At 37.0% G+C, this 22,001-nt stretch overlaps 1 protein-coding gene across 1 annotated transcript in view; it reads right to left on the bottom strand.

The window, feature by feature from the left end:
* CSMD3 (CUB and Sushi multiple domains 3) overlaps positions 1–22,001 on the bottom strand; it is a 1,276,067-nt gene that overhangs the window by 28,646 nt on the left and 1,225,420 nt on the right. The window contains 4 exon segments of the mRNA XM_030304305.1: positions 8,447–8,520; positions 9,459–9,632; positions 13,562–13,735; positions 15,808–15,987. Coding sequence (XP_030160165.1) covers positions 8,447–8,520; positions 9,459–9,632; positions 13,562–13,735; positions 15,808–15,987 — 602 coding nt within the window.

Genomic DNA, 22,001 nt, shown 5'->3' with positions numbered 1-22,001 from the left:
GTCACTAGAAATACAAATTCGGGGACCTTACTTACTCCACACCCACTGAATCAGAAACTCTGAGTAGGGGACCAACAAGCCACGTTGTAACAAGTCCTCCATGTGATTTTAATGAACAATAACGTTTGAGAACAACTGATATAGAAGTAGAAAAGATAAGAACATGATGAGAAAATGCAGAAAGGTTAAAATAGACATCATATAGTTCAGGAAAAGAGAAAGTACGTTTGGTTGATTGGCATGGATACTTCACACGGTGAGCTGAGAAGTTGAGGGGAGGTAAAGCGGGAAGCAGTGAGATCCAGAAAAAAAAAAAAAAAAAAAAGGAAAAAGAAAACAGACCCCAGAAATGTGTATGTGGTTTTAACTCTGGATCTGATCTTGCTTGAATAAGCTATATTTCCTCTTTGAGACTTAATCTATAAATAAAGATGGTAATATTATTTGTCTTGAGATTTGTTTTAAGAATTAAATGAAATAGGGCATATAATCTACTCCATACACGGATGGCACATAGGTTTTAAATAAATCCTAGCTTTAATTATTAAGTCAAAGACATAAGTAAGAATCCATTTCTGAAGAGTCTCAAATGGTAGGCCATGGCATTTAAAATCTTTTTTTAATGAAAACATAAAGTTGCTAGAGCTCTCAGAGCAAGAAAAATTTGTGTTGAAAATATCATCTTTGGAAAATTAACTTAGCCACTGCATAAAGAAACTACTCAGCAAAAAGAATGACAAGCAGCAATTTAATCATGAGGCCAGCCCTACTGGATTAGATTTGAATGGCTAAAAGCTGAACATGTGGGAGTAGACCTGGGAAGGACGTGGTTAGCTCAAACTACATTACAGGAAAAAAATCATCAAGATTTATTAAATGATTACAGCTGGAAGACAAGGGGAGGGATATTCAGTGTTTGCCACTTCAGCCTTCCCCAGCACACCAGAGTCTGAGAGTGATCAGCCATCCTCGAAGCACTTTTCACAAACACCCTGTTTCCTCCCTTCCCACTTAGTTCCTACTTGCACTTGCTAAAACAACATGAAGCTGAGCTTAAGGTGACATAATTTGATCCAAGATCCCATTTGGACCTCGAGACCAGCTAAATGCTACCATTTCTCATATTCTCATTATAACCCAGAATGATGCCATACAAGAAACATTCCATTCCAATGGTTGCTCTCTGATAGCAACACTTATTCTTTCAGTTATCTTACATTTTCTCTTCCAAGACATCCTCACGATAGCCTTGAGATCTCTTACCCCCCTCAAGGACCCATTTTGTCCAGGGCCACTACACCGTTCAGCTCCAGGGAGTATTGTGCACCCTGAATTCAACATAAATGAAGTCCTTCAAATTGTGCTCCAGGACATGCAGTTCACATACTCTGAAGTTGTGCAAGACGGTGCTGCATGGACTAGTCAATTTCTGTTTTGTCGTTGTTGTTTGTTTATTTTTCGGAGAGAGAGGGAGAGAGAGAACAGGGAGGGGCAGGACGAAGGGGGCGCGGGGGGGACAGAGGATCCAAAGTAGGCTGTGTCCTGCCAGCAGAGAGCCCAATGCCAGACTCCAGCTCACAAACAGTAAAATCATGACCTGAGCCAAAGTTGGATGCTTAACTGACTCAGCTACCCAGGCGCCCTTGGAGTAGTCCATTTCTTTTTTTATTTTTTTTTATTTTTATTTTTATTTTTTTTTTTTTTTTCAACGTTTATTTATTTTTGGGACAGAGAGAGACAGAGCATGAACGGGGGAGGGGCAGAGAGAGAGGGAGACACAGAATCGGAAACAGGCTCCAGGCTCTGAGCCATCAGCCCAGAGCCCGATGCGGGGCTCGAACTCACGGAGCGCGAGATCGTGACCTGGCTGAAGTCGGACGCTTAACCGACTGCGCCACCCAGGCGCCCCTTTTTTTATTTTTTTTAAAGTTTATTCATTTTTGAGAGACAGAGCATGAATGGGGAAGGGGCAGAGAGAGAGGGAGACACAGAATCCGAAGCAGGCTCCAGGCTCTGAGCTGTCAGCACAGAGCCTGATGGGGGGCTCGAACTCACGAACCGCGAGATCATGACCTGAGCCAAAGTCGGACGCTCAACTGCCAGTCCATTTCTTATATGGACTAGTTTATGTGACTCAACAGGTAGATTTTGCAATTCTGTTCTTCAGTCAAACTGGTTTTACGCAACCCATCACCTCCACCACTCTAGCAATCCTACTTTTAGGCTCAAACTCAGTTAATGTTGCCACCTTCTACTCATGAATCTCCCCTCATTCAATTTACCACCAAATACTGATAATTTTACTTCCTCAATCTTTCACAAACTGCCCCCTTCTGTCTTTCTCCACTTTTATATCCTGTTTTAGTCCTCCGTATCTTTTCTACAGGTTTGGTTCTCAGATTGTAGCAGATATCATAATTAGGAGGACTTTCCAGAACACAGATAGCTGAGCCTACCTGGAGAGTTTCTGACTGGGTAGATGTGGGGGAGGCCCAGAATCTGTATTTCCCACAATTTCCTAATTAATACTGCCGCCGCTTGGTCAGGGGCCACACTTTGAGAACTACTGTCATAATTATAATTACAATAATCATAACTACAATTGTGATAATTATATAACTTGTTTCCATTTCTCCAATCTTGACCACAATTAAATTTATTTTCGACACTAAAGTCAGAATAATCAACATGAAAGTGTGACCTCCGCATTCTCCTTCTTAAAATCTTTACTGCTTATCACCCATAGGTTAAGTTACATTGTATTAGCTTGTCAAATGAAAGCCTCCATATCCTGACCACAGCCAATCCCTCTGGTTTCTTCATTGACCACTTACTTTTACTCAAATTGTACTCTTATAACAACAAATTTTTATTGTTCCCTTAATGCATGCATATTTTCATGCTGTTTACCCTGCATGAAATGTCTTTCCCAACTTTCTTTTCCTAGCTCTTATCCTAAAAGATTTATCTGAGACAACATTTTTAGAAAGGCTTCCCTGTAGCAACAGAGTAGGAGAACTTTTTTTATGTCCTTCCTTAGCAACTTTCAAAGTTACCAATGTTATCATCTATCCTATAAAGTCACCCACACACTAGAAGTTAGCTTCTCTAGGTTAGGGACTGTGTTACTCCCTCGTGCGCACCAAGAGCTCTTGAAAATGGTAAATCAACTGAAGGAATGGGGACTAATAATTTAATTTTACAAAATCAGTTGATTACCTAACTTAAGATTTAACATATTGGGGCACCTGGGTGGCTCGGTCCGTTAAGCCTCCAACTTCCACTCAGGTCATGATCGCGTGGTTCCTGAGTTCGAGCCCCTTGTCGGCTCTGTGCTGACAGCTCAGAGCCCGGAGCCTGCTTCAGATTATGTCTCCCTCTCTCTCTGCTCTTCCTCTGTTCACACTCTGCCTGTCTGTCTGTCTCTCTCTCTCTCAAAAATAAATAAAGGTTAAAAAATAAATTAAAAATAAATTAAAACTAAAAAGATTTAACATGTCTATAGTTTCTTTACATACAGGGATATCCCTTCTACACTTTACATAGCATGAAGCTAAATCACTGTTTATTCTTTGAGGAGTACATTTAGGCTGCTTCATTAAGACTTGATGATCATAAGATATAAGAAACGTGGGATTACAAAGCCTTTTTTTTTTTTTTACTTGTAAGACTTTTCCCCTTATTTCTGTAAACTTTTCTGAAGTCATCATAAATACTGCTTTAGATATTAACCAGATACCAGAGATGTAAAGTTTATTTAAAGACTTTCTATATGTCACTAATACATGTAATAACTAGTTTTGTCAAATTCACAAATACTTATACCAAATATCTAATATAACTAGAATTAAAGAAATTTTCTAATTAATTTTTATTCAGAATTTATTATAGTTAAATAAATTACCAGAATTTTCTCCAAATAACAGTGCATTAATAGACACTTTTTTAGTTATTAGCCACTTAATAGTATATTTTATATAGCTCTCCATGCTTTTCCAGCTAGTGATTTTATATCCTTCCGATTCTAATTTAACTTCTAATGTGAATAATATAATTTGGCTACCTTTGGGAAAAATAATTTTACATTATCCAATTCAAAAAATTCTTGAAAAAATAATTTAGGCACAATTTTCTCACCAATATTTACTAATAAAAAGTGCTCTGGATAACCAATTATATGCAATGTAAAAACATGGAATATTGGGGCGCCTGGGTGGCGCAGTCGGTTAAGCGTCCGACTTCAGCCAGGTCACGATCTCGCGGTCCGTGAGTTCGAGCCCCGCGTCGGGCTCTGGGCTGATGGCTCAGAGCCTGGAGCCTATTTCCAATTCTGTGTCTCCCTCTCTCTCTGCCCCTCCCCCGTTCATGCTCTGTCTCTCTCTGTCCCAAAAATAAATAAAACGTTGAAAAAAAAATTTATAAAAAAAAAAAAAAAAAAAAAAAAAAAAAACATGGAATATTATTTTTATATCAGGAATTAAAAATTATCCATTTATATTTTAATTGCAGCCAATGTTTAAATAAAACTTAAGTTGGACGCAAATCGCACGTTTTGTACAAAAGCATTATAAAATATTAAGACATGTCTACTTGGTAAATATAATTTATCTTCTTTAATTCCTTATTTCTTTTATATGTTATATCTTAGTTTCTAACTGTGAAGTTTAGATAGCTAATCAAGGCATAATAGAAATTTTGTATAAATTTAGAACACTCTAAGTAAGATCTTTCTCTTCCATGATATTTCATAGCAAATGATTCTTGCTTTCCTAGAACTTCCATCACTGTATTTATTTGTGTCTGATTTTTAACATCACATATTAAAGATATCTATTTGATATATATTTATATAACACATATATATATATGGCTTTACAATTTATAGGCTTCCTCTGTAATATATCTTTTTTTTTTTTCAACGTTTTTTATTTATTTTTGGGACAGAGAGAGACAGAGCATGAACGGGGGAGGGGCAGAGAGAGAGGGAGACACAGAATCGGAAACAGGCTCCAGGCTCCGAGCCATCAGCCAAGAGCCTGCCGCGGGGCTCGAACTCACGGACCGTGAGATCGTGACCTGGCTGAAGTCGGTATCTCTGTAATATATCTTAACAACCCTTTTATATTTATACTTTTTACTCTGTGCTTGTGTTAAACATTGTATCCAAGAAAAAGTGAAGTAGCTTCTAGTAAAAGACACATAGATTTTGATTAATAAAATTGAAGTAAAAGGAAAGGACCATAAAAATGAAGGGATAAAAACATATGCATAAGATAAGATCCAAGGAGTTTTCATTGAGCATCAATTTTGGCCCTGAGCTTCCTGGTTTAAAAAGTTTTTGAATTTTAGATTATACTATAAGTTTGTATTAAAAAATTATAAGTTTTTAATTTTAAAAATTGGATTTGGGGGCACCTGGGTGGCTCAGTAGGTTGAGCATCTGACTCTTGATTTTGGCTCAGGTCATGATCCGATCCCAGGGTTGTGGGATTGAGACCCATGTTGGGCTCCATGCTGAGTGTGGAGCCTGCTTGGGATTCTCTCTCTTCCCCTGACCCTTTCTTCCACTTGTGCCCCCTCTCTCTCTCTCTCTCTCTCTCTCTCTCAAATAAAATAAATAAGTAAAATGAATTTGATTTTATGAGATTTGTGTTTGAAAATGCATGGCATCAAAGTCATCATTTCAAAGTAATAAAACACTATAACGTTTGCCCCATTCAATGTACTTATGTACTAATTTCGATTATAAACTGGAAATCATACATCATCACCATGGTCATTTTGGTAGGGCTAAATATCTTAGTGTTCAATATCTTGGGCTTAAATATCCAAGAGTCAGTTTATAAACATTTCACATTTATAATAACTTTAATGTTACAAGTCTTAACTACTAATGATGTGTCTTCCAAAACCTGTATCTCAATTTAAAGAGTAATATGGCAGTTAGTGAAATATGTGTGTTTGGAATTTACTCCATAATTAATCTAGATGTTGTATCAATCACTTTGACAGCTACTCCCTTCACTACCAATCTATTTTTAGCCAAAAATTATTCCAACTATATTTTAGATATAAGAGAAACTATGTTGGGTACCTTTTTCAACACTGGAGTATTTGTCATCTCTGGCAACAGGTAATATATCCTTATATGTTAATAATTATGGCTGTGTCCAAAAAACTAATATATAAATCTATATAGAAAAAGAGTAAATAAACACACCGAAGAAAAAAAAAATCAAGAAAATGATTTGAGTGCCTGTGTAATTCATCACTTTCCCCTTTCTCTTATTCCTCTCAGAAGTGAGCTTTCTAACAGCTGTAATTTTACTTAAGTCACTGCTGACCTGATCAAATCATGCGTAGATACAAAAGTTGAGACATCCTGATTCTTTCTCTAGAAATCTGGAACTGAGATTGAGACACAATCATTTTCTGTATGTGGCTGAAATATAATTAGAAAAATGTACCCTTGGCTATAAGGTCAATTTGCAGACAGAAAATCAAAGTAGGCAAACACAGAGTAGTGGAAAACACTGAGTCCTGGTGCCCAGTTCCTAGATTCTGGGCTTGATAAGTCTTGCCTGGATCCCTTTTCTTGGAGTCTTTGGGGGTGCCTTGGGGTCCCTTTCTTAGGGTCTACCTGCACATAGCTTATAATGCTTTTAGTCTTAAGCTAGTTCAAAATAGCTTCTGTTAACTTGTAAGCAAGAGTTTTCTCAACCAATAAAGATGGCTTTTCCAGGATTCTATTTGGAACCTACCAATATTTTAATATTAGTGAGAATTATATAAACTTTTAACATTCCCATTGGTTCTATACAGATTTAGTAAATATATTTAAATATGTATAGACACACACACACACACACACACACACACACACACACACACCAGTCACATGTATGTAAGAAAGTTGATGTCCCTAATTTAACATACTCAGTACATCATTTATAATTTTTATAAAGATTAATGTAATTATGTAGAGAGTTTATCATTTTTAAAATCTAGTCTATTCATATTTATCTAAGTAGAATATGATGATCCAATGAATGTTTATTAGCTAAATAATATGAATTCAGGGTTAGGTTAACTTTGGAATAATATTTTTCAATGGTTATAATAGAATTCTTACAATGCAGAGTTAATGATTCTATTCATTTCATTAGACTACTATACTAAACTCATTCTTACTCATTTCCATTCTCATTATTTCAAAGGGTATTTATTAGAAAGGACTCCTACTCTTCAAAAAATCACCTGATTTAGTACACAGACACTAACATCAAAATTCTGTATTCTCTCAGGATATTTTCATTGACTTGCTCTGTGATCAAAGCCAAATCAAATTCCTTTCCAGTGTCTTCATCTATATGATGAGGACTAATGCTCTTTAACTAGTTGTCCATTTTTCAGGATTTATTTAGATCAATTGATAAAACCTTTTATAAAGATATGAATCTAAAGTTTTCTAAAAATACCACATAATAGAGACTGGGACACTTTTTTATTACACTTTTATATTATGTAGACAGGCCTGAGGCAAACCAGAAGAATTGGAAATGCTATCAAATCAATGTTCGTACTGTGCCTGGACTGTCGATAAATGGAAACTATTTTTAGCAACAAAAATATGGCAACTTTGATGAGTACTTCCTTTAGAAATGGATGTTTTTCAGGTTCCCACTGAGCTTCACACAAAATAGTACAATTTAGAAAACCCCGAAACACAAGGCAATTGGGTAATATGTATATTGGCTATTTCCTTGTGGAGTCACTATGCACTTTGGCTCCTGTTAGGCCCCTGTAATGAAAAACCTGCTGAATCTCTACATAAAATCTAAACTGGAAAAAGAGAAAATAAGAAAGTCAGCCACACAAGACTGGGCATGCTAAAGAATTCCACTGTAACAAATCAACTATGTGGCTAAATATAGGTTAAATTATTTTCTCAGACATTTCCCATAGCAGTGAAAACACTTAAAAATAGTTAGCTATTATATGCATATTATAAGAGAAACATGTTTCAGTCTAATTGCTTTATTAGATAACCACATTTTTATATATTCGTTCTTCAACATCTTTTATCTTTACTTTTCCTCAGTCCTCTACATCATCCTTTAGAATTTACTCATTTACCCCCTCACTTATTCTCATTTACCCCTTTCTTATGTACTACTGTCGATTTTTCTTATGCTCACAGCTATCTTCAATGTTTCTTTTATTTTATCCTCATAATCACTTATACTATTTTCTTAAACCATATTTTTCTTCTCCTAATCTCCTTCTACGTTCATGCTTTTTCTGCCATTTACCTTTTTATGTTTATGAATACAGCTATAAGCATGATGTTTTTCTGTTTGTGCCAACAGGATTATATGTGCATGAATCAAAGAAGCCTTTTGATCTAGTTTTATAGTACATAGAAATATTTATTTAAAGTACTCACTTGAAATCCAAATGTATTATTCTGAGACCCGTGCCTTGGGACTCCTGGATTTTCACACGAGGTCCGCGTAGGTTCTAAAATAAAGATTATAAACGTAATATTCCTTTAAAACTTATAATTATATCTAATCTATATTCCTCTCATACAAAACAATTTTGAGTGATCTGGGGCTCAATGAAAGGACCAGGGGTAATAATAAAGAGTATAAATCTAATAGCATCTCTCCAGGGACAGAAGTCTGCTAATCTTAAAGCAAGAATTCAGGTGCACTGCATTTTACATGAATTTTGCAGTTCTTGAACTTTGAACCCTTCTAACATAAAAGCACTCGACATCCAACTCACTGTGGATGAAAAGTGAAGGAAAAATGAAGGATATGAAAGAAGAGCACGTGCATAAAACATTTGTTTAGGGACTTTGCTAAATTATAATCTAGGTAGCATAATATTCCCCTCAAGAAGCAAGAGTTTTTCCAGAAACAGGCTTAGTTATTTTCATTTTTCATGGACACCTATAGGAGATTCAGATATAAAAATGGTAGCACTAGTAGTCTCTAAATTGGCTAGTTTGTATGACAGATTATTTGGTTGGTTTACCAAATGTGGCATTTAATTTAAGATTACAGAAATGTGCTTAAAACCATTTTGAAATCGGTGTACCTTTTTAAAATTTTTGGAGCAAGTTTCCTGTCGTTTGAATAAGATAAATTAGCTGTAAAAATGTATACAAAATTTGTATACAAAAATGCTAGTACTTACTTCTATTAATCTGAGAGGTTTTTTTCTTTCTCATTTTACTGATAAACAAGAAATTATTTTGAGTGTATCTTCAGGAAGTTTTAAATGCTAAATATAACATCATATGTTTTAACTGTGTTCATTTTCAACGCCTTCTAATTGCTTCTGTATTTTACATTTATTTTTCATATGTAGTCACCCCTAGTTTATCCAATGTAACTAGTATCCAATAATTCCAAAATTACTAAGAATAATCAACCTTTAATTAATATTACCTATGCAATGAGGTGACGAACCACTCCAAGTGCCATCTGCTTGACATATTCTGGTACTTGATCCCACTAATATGAAGGGAGAATTGCAGCTAAAAGAAACCTCTGACTGGTATATGAAACTTTTGCCTTCTCTTTTTCCTTGGGCAGGAATACCAGGGTCACCGCAAAATTTTGCTGGAAATGAAAAGAAAATTATAACAAAGATTTAGGATTCATCAGAGCAACAGTTTAGAAAAATGATGAAAATAACTGGGATATTGAACTATAGTGACAGGTTATTCACGTTAATGTGCCCCACAGAATTTTTTTTAGCTTCTATGTGATATATATTGAATGTAGGACTCAGCATGATATGTTTAAAAATAGTCTGATTGAGATGTTTTCCACCTAGGAGACCACCTAAGCAACTATAGAATTTTTTTGTATTTTTGTTGTTGTTTTGTATTGACCAGAATCAAACCACATCGTTGTACAAATCATTTGCAGAGTTGGCGTATACTTCTGAAAAGGCATGTGATTTGCAGATAGTTCTGTCGAAGGAACCAGTGGTCTAGGCTGTACTCTCCAGATTGTTCTTTCTTTTTATACGCATATAACAGGTACACTTCTTTGTTCTGCTGTACTCGGTTGAACACTCAGAGCACATATCCCAGTATTTTGTTGTCTTCCTCTTTGAAGCATTGTGGGGGATTTTTGAGTGTCTTTTAAAGAGTAAAGAAGCCCCGTACAGTCCAAATCTATACAAAACCAAGGAATCTCAAAATTCCACAACAACTATTGAAAATACCATCCTGGCAGAGTTTCTAAACAAATAGAATGGATTATTGTGTCTGTCATATAATTCCCAACAACTAAAAGAACTTATTCTAAGTTTTACGTACTTGGACTTATCAGTCAACAAAATAAGATTCCTTCCCTTGTGGAGTTTATGCATTTGTGAGGGAAGCAAACAAAAAAAATAAACATAGTAAGTAAAAAAGATAGTATGTGGGAAGGCAGGGAGTCGTCTGTGGAGAAACAGTGTGGAGGAAGGAGATTTGGACCAAGTAATTTGTGGATGTGATAGATGGTGAGAGATAAGGCGTAGGTTTTAAACAAGGTGACCAGGGTGTCTGTCATTGAAGGAAGATTTGGAGGAAACTAAGCAGGCAGCCATGCCCATACCCCAAGGGAGAGCATTCCAGCTAGAGGAAACAGTGTTGCCAAGCCCTATGCTGGAGCATGTCTAGCATGTGAAGAAGGCCTAAGGCCAGTGACGCTGGGGCAGAGTGAGCATGCAGAATGGAGGCAAAGATATCACAGGCTTTCAAGTTTTCATTGTAGTAGAAAATACATAACATACATTTTCCATTTTAATGATTTTTAACTGTACTTGGTTTTTAAATTTGCAGATGTAGCACCGAAAGCTTATTTCCTATAAGGCAAACAAACGGTAACATCCAAATATTTTTCAGTATAAACACTCCCTTAAAATGGTGTATTATCCAAACCAAAGATGTTTTTGAGGCTGAACGGGGACCTTTAACTGGGTAGGACATCTACCAGGACAACAGGAATCACCTAGGAACGCTCCAGGCAAATAGGAATGGATAAATACCCTAAAAACAGAACACTTTAGTTTTAGCTCAGTGTTCAAAGAAAGCTGTTTCCTGAAATTCAAGACTCCAGGAGAAACCTGAATTTTCAAACCTCTTTTTTAGGAACTTCTTTTTTTTTCTTTTTAAAACAGAAGTAAAAGTAATTATTAAATAAATATTCAACAACATAAATTTAGGGGAAATTGTCAGAGTAAAGCAACAGGTAAACATTTGTTTACTGTGCTTTGCTTTAATTTTCAACATTTCCTGGATATTGTGAATCTTTGTGCTAGTTGGCTTCTAAGCACTTCTAGCAATATAGCATCAAATCCTAAAGGCCAGGGTCTTCATCTTATTAATCTTTGTAACTTTAGCACATGTTGAAGTCAACGGCTATTTCTTCAGCAGAGATTACCAGTGAGCTTTTCACCTTAGCAATCATTTCTATTGCCAAGTTATTTTGTAACCTACTTCTGAAGAGTTTGTCTTGCATATTTCTGTTGAGTCATTCATCTCAGAAACTTATCTTTATTCAACAAAAGAGGGAGACACAACCACATAAACTCCTCATTCCTGCTCCCTACCCCCCCCCACTGTGTTATTATTCTGTTGTTTTCTATCTGTGGACTTTCATGTACTAAAACCAAACAACCTATTGGTGTCCAGCTTAGAGGCTTAAATCAACAGGATTGATTTTCAGAAGGGTTCAGTTCGCAATGACGTAAACTTTAAGATCAAAGGACATACTTTGAGTGAAAATAAAGACAAAAGACTTTCCCTTCTATAAAGTCCCTAGAATGAATCTGTTTGGCTATTCAATGGATAAGAGCATTGTCTCTTTAGTCTACCTTCTCTGAACTGGCATTCATAGTCTTCCAATTAGTAGCAGTGCAACCGCAGGCCACATAACCATGTAGCTGGTGCCTTAAACGATGACACAGTCACACAGCGTCCTTACAATTTGATTCCCCTCTCGGAGCCCAAGATGTTATTAACTAAAATGTCATGAGTAAACATACTTACTAGGAGTTCTGTTATGTGCAGTAGAAATAATATATGTCAAGCAATTTGGACACAGTTAACCCTATTATATATGGATAGTTATAATTCAATGTCAGTCGTAGGTAGTGCATTATCATTTGCATTTTAAGAGAACTAAAAATAAAATATTCTATCCAAATAACTTCTTGATTGAGATTTTCCCAGTCATATCAAACAAATTTTACCATAAACTCATCTCTGTAAATCTCCTTGTCCTTATCTGTTGTGAGATAGCCATAGAATATCTAGTCTTATTTAGAACACACTGGTCTTTTCTAAGTTGATCCTTAGCATATATCAGAATTTTAAGGGACAATTTGTGTGACATCATGACATCAACCTAGAAGTGTTGGGGATTGTAGGATACGATGAGGTCAGAAGGAAAGAAGAAAAAAAAGTACGTTAGCCTTTAAACAATATGGTTTCCACTGTGAATGAGAGAAGACTGGAGGGTTCCAAGCAGTTTCGTCTCATCAGTTAGATCTGCTTAACGTTCAAGGCTATGAGGATGGGGGTTGAGGGGTGGTGATGCTTTACCTCATGAAGAGAAGGAAGGAGGAAGGGAAGACTAGGAACAGGATAGCACTGGACACCTCAGAATGAACACTGCACATATCACGTACTACAATAATTTGTGTAAAACACAACGCCGAGTTTTATTTTGTCTTGTGATCTTCCAAATTAATTTCAAAGTGACACTTGCTGGAATATATATTGTAAAGTAACCTCTGTAAGAAAATCATAATAATCCCTCATCTCCATGCTTACCCTAATCATTTTATTTTTTTTTAATGTTTATTTTTGAGAGAGAGACAGAGAGAGAGAGACAGAGCATGAGCAGGGGAGGAGCAGAGAGAGAGGGAGACACAGAATTCGAAGCAGGATCCAGGCTCTGAGCTGTCAGCACAGAGCCCGACGTGGGTCTCGAACTCACAAACCATGAGATCATGACCTGAGCCAAAGTGGGACACCCAACCGACTGACCTACCCAGGTGCCCCTACTCTAGTCATTTTAGATGTATAATCACAATCATTATCATGACAAATACCATCATAAGAACTTGATTTGAATGACCATGTAGAGTGACAAGGATTTACTGTGGAAAGAAATTTGGGAGTAACTGAGAGTGTTCAGTTGAGACAAACTGGACATAAATAAGAATACTTTTCCAGGGGTAGAATTCATCTTAAAGGGACTTTATTTTGAGTAATAACTTTTTTTTAAACAAATTTGAAAACAAAGTAGTTCAGCCTAATATTTAGAGTCAGAGCAGAAAGAACACAAGAGTTGGATGACAGGAAAAGTAGCTACACTGGTAAATATGATTTTCTATTGAATTTTATTATACCTTGAAATGAGCTTTAACAAGCTCATTTTTCTTCTAGCCAAATCTGAAAATTTTAAGTAACAGCTGTCCTAAGTGAAGGAGCTCTACGAGAGTGAAAAGAAGAAAATATAATTTCAAATACAGAAATTATACTTACGTAAGCACTGTGGTACTTCCCCACTCCAGGTACCGTTCCCTACACAGGTCAAAACAGCAGGAAAGGATAGTTCATAGCCTGGAGAACAGATGTAGCTAATACTAAAGCCCCAGTCAAAATTTGTTCCTTCCAACCTTCCATTAGAGATCTGGGGAGGAGTTGAGCAGGTAACAGCTGCAATTACATTAAAAGCGATTAGACACAGCTGTTGAAATATCCTGGGTGTAAAAAAAAAATCATTAGAAGAAGCATATGTGCTAATTTAACCTTTTGGAGGACAATATGGTGTGACATGTTTTATTCTCCTAGTAGTAGTCCTGAAACATCCCTGGAATTAATCCTTCTAGAATGTGACTATTTCTTGGCAACATAATGGCTACTGGTTGTCAGAGATACTCTTACAAAATAAAGAGCTGCCTGACATCTAAGGGAAGAAAATAGAGGGTGACCATTCAGTATACTGTAAGTGATAAATTATTGGTTTTATATAAGATTACTTTCCAATGACCTTTAGACAGACTGAAGATCTGGGCTGTTTGGCTATATATAGTGTCAACATTGTAGCAAAGAATTTGCAAGTAATTCTGTGACATTTGCAAAAGAAACCTAGATTATGTATCTCATTAAAATATCCAAATTGGTTCTATTAACCACTTAAATTCATATGTTAAAATTTACTGTGGGGCACCTGGGTGGCTCAGTCAGTTAAGCATGCAACTCTTGATTTCAGCTCAGGTCATGATCTCATGGTTCGTGAGTTTGAACCCCACATCAGGATCTGTGCTGGCAGTGTGGAGCCTGCTTGGGATTCTCTCTCCCTCTCTCTGCCCCTTCCCAACACTCACGTGAGTTCAAGCCCCACGTCAGGCTCAGTGCTGATGGCGCCCTTTCGCCCTTTCTCCTTCTCTCTTCTTTTCTCTCTCTCTGCCACTCCCCACTTGCTCTCTCTCTCTCTGTCTCAAAATAAATGAATATACTTTTTAAAAACTTTACTGTAGGGTTTTAAAATAAACTATTAAATGTTTAAACATTAATTTTTAAATTTGTTTTTTTTTTAATGTTTAACTTATTTTTGAGAGAGAGAGAGAAAGTGAGATGAGAGCACAAGTAGGGGAGGGACAGAGAGGGAGAAAGAGACAAGAGAGGAGCCCAAATTTAGGAGCTTAAATTCTCAAACCATGAGACCATGACCTGAGTCGAAGTCAGAAGCTTAACCTACTGAGCCACCCACATGCTCCTAAAATTTGTTTTAAGTTGGCTTCAAGCAGAAATGGGTAGGATAATGTGACAGAGGTGAAGGGAAAAAGGGGGGGTAACCAATGCAAAATCCAAAAATGAGAAATAACTGGATTTTTATGACTTGCATCATATATGATATTTTTTTGAGTTATATAACATTCCCATTATCAGATTCAATTAATCACGTATGAAATAACCTCTAAAATATATAATATTCATATATTTTCAAATGTTAACTGTAGATAGTGATCTGATTCAGAAACAGATAATCAAGAATACACACAAGATAATGTGTGTAATTAAGAAAGATACACATGTTGAATTTATCCTTTTTGTTAAACTGTGAATTCACAGATATTTAGAAAGACACCTGAATGAGAAATCTCAGTATTATTATGAAACAATAGGAATTGTCCGGCATGACATCTGCAGTATTACATAAGTAATCATAAAAATTGGCAAAAAATTATAAAAATATTTCCAGCATTAAATACACAGCATTAAAGTAGCAAATGTATGCCTACAGTAACTAAAAGATTAATTATAGATTGCATTCTTTTAAGAAACATGATTCTTTATGAAAAGTTAGTTTTCTAATTCAGTATGATTATTCTCAAGTTATAGAAAGTTTTCCTCCCATCTTTGAATTACTTGGCCCAAGTGGATCATCAAATTAAAATTCTAATTTATTAAGAATGTTTTAAATATTCCCCTCAATATAAATGATGATAGTGAGCGCATATCAGAGAACATGATACTTTTGTTGTTTTGGTTGCATTAAAGTTCATTGTCATTACTCACGATAAGATATAATATCTTTCTTGAAATATCATTTTAAAGTCCATATATATGTTATTATCTACCTGGTTTTAAAATAAAAACTGCAGCAATTTTTAGTATCAGAAAACAGTGAAATAATAGAAAAACGCTTTTTAACCTTAAAATGGCATGTTAAAAAGTAAATACATGGTGGTTATCACTTACAAATATTGGAGAAATTATCCTACCTCTACAAGTTGGCATTATTCCACTCCATGTGCCATTAGTTGTACAAGTCCTAATTCTGGAACCGTTGAATTCCATTGTGTAGCCTGGCTGGCACATGTAAGAAACATTTTGTCCAACCACATAATCATCTCCATATCTCAGTCCATTGGCTGGTATACCTGGGTCTCCACAACTGATGACTATCAGTATTGGATGAGAAGAGCAGATGGTTAATGTGCCACGTATTTAATGGAGAGAAGTAGTAAGCATATGGCACACTTAATATATATGAAGGAAATTTGGTTAGCATATTCATTTTTAATCACAAAACATAAGCATATTTAAGCCACACGCTGGCAACTCTTGATTATGATCAGCTATGCCTATTACAGATTCTATGCATGTGGCTCAGAAACTGCATTTGGACTCTGAAAAGGTAGGTTAATGTACTATTATACTGTAAGGAACACTGATTCAGTTAACCTCTTTTAATCTGCATTAGGTGATCAAGTAGAAGTCATCCTATAGAAACAGGATTTCTTTTTAAAAAAAATTAACATTGATTTATTTTTGAGAGAGAGGGAGAAAGAGAGAGAGCATAAGTGGGGGAGAGGCAGAGAAGGAGGGAGACACAGAATCCAAAGAAGGCTCCAGGTTCTGAGCTGTCAGCACAGAGCCTGACGCAGGGCATAAACCCACAAATTGCGAGATCATGACCTGAGCAGAAGACAGAAGCTTAACCAACTGAACCACCCAGATACCCCTAGAATCAGGATTTCTAATATAATATTTGAAATCTACATATTTCCACATATAGCAATTGGAATCTCTAATTTATCAGGCTGACTGGACTGAGAGCATATTTTCTGCCTAGTGTCACTCAGCTGGATATTATAATAGTTTTTAATTAAAACAATGCTAGATGCAAAAAAATACATCAATGTGAATCTATCACATGCAGGACAGGACACTTGGTTTGTGGCAATGAAGCTACCATTGCTAGGGACAGAGAACTCAATTTACCATTTTCACCAACTCACTGCCAACTCAAGTGAAAGAATGACCTCCAAGAAATTGCCACCTCCACTCTGGAAGGCATTCGCTTTCTGGATTTGGGGTGAATGAGAGGCTTGCGTCAAGTTCTTACTAAATATGCCTTATCGTTGCCAGCCGAGGGAGGGGTAGCTGCTGTCCTGCTCTGTGCTAAGACTCTGCAAATATACTCACCCCCTACCTGTTTCATGCTTGCACTCAGGGCCCCACAAAGGGATGGAAGACAATTGCAGTGTGAGCCTCCCTCTGCTGATGTTGCTATGGACTGACTGGGGAGAGCACACCAGTGTCCCCCGAGTAGGAGTGGGAATGGGGAGGTCAGGCAAGGCCAGGGGCACAACATGGTAGGGAGCACGTGGCCTATAACCCATCCTAGGAAGACAGGGAGGCAGAGAGGCAGACTGTGCATGAGCAGAGGCTCCAAACCCTCAGCACATACTCCATTGTCCCATACAGACCTCAGTTACAAAGTACAAATTTAAAGTTGAAATTAAGAATTTTAAGGCAGTCATCACAGAGCATTAAACCTCAGCGCAGGACCCTTTTGAGCATGAGGTGATGAAGAAGCATGGGCATAGCGCCTACAGCCCACTAACAAGTCCTTGAAACTGGCAGAGTGACCTCCCTCTGGGAGCTCAGCTGCCTGGATGAGGACACTTTGCTAGGGGTAGAAGGGAATCTTGGTTTCACTTTATACTGACCCCAATCTACTTGAACATATAAAAATTCCTTTGGAAACTTCCTTTACCTCAGCTCCCCCAAGATATATGCTGGCAACCATACTCCAAATTTATGACCCCTGATAGACATCCGAAGGGTCTCATGACTGAGGTTTTACTAAACGGTAACAAATGGTGTTTCCCTAGTAACAGCAAGCCCCTCAAGGTCCTGGAAACCTTGTTTCCAAAATACCTTCCAGACATTATCCTTGACCTTCTCCTACCCTGAGGGTACATAATGAGTTACCTGTCATAACTCTAGTGCAGCTCTTCCTGCCCACAGTACTGTCCCTGTGCTTTAATAAAATCACCAAAGGTGTCTTCAAGAATTCTTTCTTGGCCATCAGCTCTAAACCCAACGAACCCCCATCACCCCAAAACCCCATCATGAGGTTCTATCAATTGTATTAGTCCATAAAGCTGGTTCTGTTTACATATATAATATTATCATTTATAATGCCACCCAAAATCTTTCAGAAAGACTAAGACAACAGAGAAAAGGCAAAACAATTTGAAATATGATATTTAATAACAAGGCATAACAGAAATTATATATAAGTGACAATGGCGTTTGCTGTTTTGTGGTAGGTGGTTTGAGCTTGATTTGGGCAAGCAATTATCTAAAAGCTTTCTGACAGATAAGAGAAAAAGGAAAATACAAGGTTACACTGTTTCTTTTCTAAAGATTTAAAAAAAAAAACACATGGGGTTACTTGGCTTTTATTATCTTTTCTTTTTTTTTTCCCTTTAAATCTTTTTGCTCAGAGATAATTTTCAAAGTTGATTTATTTTTGAGAGAGAGAGACAGAGTGCAAGTGGGGGAGGAGCAGAGAGAGAGGGAGACACAGAATCCCAGGCTCTGAGCTGTCAGCACAGAGCCCAACATGGGGCTCAAACTCACAAGAGGTGAGATTATGACCTGAGCGGAAGTTGGAAAGGCTTAAGCACTGAGCCACCCAGGCACCCCCAATCGTTTGGTTCATAAAAGGGTAAATAATTTCATCAGGTAAACCGGGGCTATATTCTTTCATTTCTAATTTTAATTAATTCTTCAGCAAAGATTCCCTGATCACCTAATCATTGTTACCAGGATGGGTGACAAGATTAAAGAAGTATTTTGGAGGTCTAGGGTCAAAGACTAAAAGCAGATTAAGGCATGGAAGACCTTAATAGCACTTCAATTACATTGTATTTCTTAATTTACCATTAAATATTATGAATGTCAAGATTTCTGTCATATTATTCTAATCCACTAAGCCTAAGAAGTTTTAAGACCGTGACTAATGGCATTTAAATTAAAGAACAATGTTCACTGCACTTCACCTGATAATCCTAGGAGCCCTGGGGACAGTTTGCTAAATCACACCCAGTGAGAGTTTCTGTCTGATCCTACTAAGAGTTTTGCATATATAGGATAATTTTTGTTCTTTTAATAATTGTACAGGAAACGATTTTTAAAATTATGCAACTGAGTTGAATAGGAAATCAAATCCTGGTTATTTACCAGGAATATCATTTCAAAATTTCAGTTTTGTTTCAAAATTTACAACTATATAAAAGTGAGTATAAGCCTTTGATTTATTTTGTTTCCTTTTACCATCTGGGTGTGTATGTATACATACATATATATATGTGTGTGTGTGTGTGTGTGTATATGTGTATATATATATGTGTGTGTGTGTGTATATGTAACACACACACACACACACACACACACGCACACCCCTAAATTTTAAACCTACATTCCAATTAAGAAGTGGGACGTTAAAGAGCACACATATATGCTGTTGTTATTTTCTAGGTAGCACTTTACAGATTGAAATAGAAGCCTGGCAAGAAAGAACAGCTAACCTGGTCCTAAGGCCCACAAGCTGAGGTACAGCTACTGAAAGAGAGGACAGAGGACTTATTTTACAAAGAGGCACCAAGAAAGAGTTTGCATATGTGGCAGCCTCATGATGAAATGCCTGACAACAAGGGCTTCACAAGGAATTGTTGGTGGCTTTCTAGTGAAGCAAAGGCCCATCAAAGAGGCAGTTTCCAATAGCAACAGTCTTTTCATTTGCCACTAGTTTGTTTCTAGCAACAAAAAAGAGGCTTTTGCTCTTTCCAGGCAAAGCCTTAGAATAGTGGCTATGTGGGGCTTTGCCCTAAAATTCAAAGACATCAGTTTATAACAATGGGATGCTGGGTTTTCTTTCAAGAAAAATCTCTTCAAAAGTCACCAAATCCCCTAAGCACACAGGGCACATGTACCCATGATGAGGGGGCATAAGGCAAGCAGAGGGCAAAGCACATGCCCGCAATGCCTGCCCCCCCACCCCCACCGCCGCAAGTGGGATCTGTGTGGCATTCCTCAGACATTCCTGACTGCCCTAAAGCTAAGAGGAGAAATCAAATGGTTACCTGATAGAAATCACAGTCAAGGAGGACATGAGTCTCCATCAGTTTACAAACATCTTGGTAAATGAAAAGAAAAAGGCAATCTTATCAATAGCCTAATCTCCAGAAACATACAGACTCAGTTTCCTGGTGTCCCAATATCACCCTCCCCTCCACAGCGATGTGGGGAACAAAGGCAAGAATGGGAGGTAAAATTGAATTTCTTTATAACCTGCAGCCCACTGACAAATATCAAGGCAAATACAGAATATAACATTTCTCCAGGAGCCCCCTACTATCTTAATGTTAATGCCTTCCTAGAGGGGAAAACAACCTTAGCTTGACAACAGTAAGGCCTCAGTAACTTAGAAGTCCTCTTTAGCATACGAATGTCCTTCTAAGAGGCCTCCCTTTTGCCTTTCCCTTCCCAACTCCATGATATGTAACCAGTTACTCCACAACCCGGTGCAGCAATTCCCACTCACGGGTCCTGTCCCATGTGCTTTAATAAAATCACCCTTTTACACCGAAGACATCTCAAGAATTCTTTCTTGGCTGTCATCTCTGGACCTCCACCACTCCAAAACCACAACACACACACACACACACACACACACACCAATAACTTCATGAAGACAATTATTTTGTCTATTTTCTACATTGTTGTATTTTCAGGACCTAGTCTAGTATATAACTTATTAAAAAAAGATTAAGTAAATATTTTTTAAAGAATAAATATGTGAATGATATGTAAGAAATGATTAGATCAAATTCTCAAAAAAAATACAATGTTTTAAAGGTTTGAATTGGCTTTTGTGGGAGGATTTTTTCTCATTAGTTTCTATTATGTAATTGAGGCCCACTTGGCATCATTTATGATAAATCTAAGTAGATGATATCTATGCTAAAAGTAAAACAATTGTGATGATTCTAGTCTGTGCCACTTCAAAGCTACTTTTTCTTTTAACTTCCTAAGTGAGAAATAGACATATGTATTTTTAAATAACTTAGGATCACAGTAATCACACTTATATTCCCTTACATGGATATACATAAAATATAATTTGTATAACCAAACCCTTGATGGTTGAGTTATGTTACTCCTTTCTTTTTTAATTTTGTTTTCAATGTTTATTTATTTTTGAGAGACAGAGCATGAGTGGGGGAGGGACAGAAAGAGAGGGAGACACAGAATCCGAAGCAGACTCCAGGCTCTGAGCTGTCGGCACAGAGCCTGACATAGGGCTTGAACCCATGAACCGTGAGATCATGACCTGAGCCAAAGTCAGACACTTAACCAACTGAGCCCCGAGTCACTGTTTTTCTATTAGAGACAATGCAGCAATGGACATTCTTGCTCAGGCACGTACTGTTCCAGGTCTCAAGCCAAGAAAAAATTCTACCATGGCAGAATGAAGTTCCAGAAAGGTGGTCATTTCTCTGATAACGCTTCTGATTTTATATAATCTCCCAATTGAAACACTGGTTTCCTTTTTAGATCTCAGTGGTAGATTTTCTCAACTTCAAGCTCAGGACTATTGATACTCGGTACAAACGAATTCTTTATTGTAGGGGGTTGCTTTATGCTTTGAGAATGTTTAGCATTGACCTCTCCCTGCTAGATACTAATAGTGTACTTCATTCACCTGCACTATGACAGCAGAAAAATATCTCCAGACATTGCCAAATATGCCCTGGGAAGCAAAATCACCCATGTTTGAGAACTACTACACTCAGAGATAGTTCTCTCTCCTTGAGATTTAGATGATTTTTTAGCTTCACTTTACGCAGTTTGATGCTGAGATATCTCCTCCAGTTTTCTCCTATGTGAGAGTAGCCTCATATCCCTGACCTGTTTTTTACAAAAAAAAAAAAAAAAAAAAAAAAAAAAAAAAAAAAAAAAAAAAAAAAAAAGAAAGCAAAATCTTTGAGAGTTCTCAGTTTAGTAACAAAGATCCAGTAAGGACCTTTTCTGCCCTGGTTATTTGGAACAAAAGCCTGAGGTTCATTTATCACTGGATCTGATTGAGTATGCTGTCCTTGGCCCAAACGACAAGACC

Source organism: Lynx canadensis, chromosome F2 (genome assembly GCF_007474595.2).
Source record: "Lynx canadensis isolate LIC74 chromosome F2, mLynCan4.pri.v2, whole genome shotgun sequence".
Classification (NCBI taxonomy): Eukaryota; Metazoa; Chordata; class Mammalia; order Carnivora; family Felidae; genus Lynx; species Lynx canadensis.
This window is presented reverse-complemented; position numbering and strand designations above follow the sequence as displayed.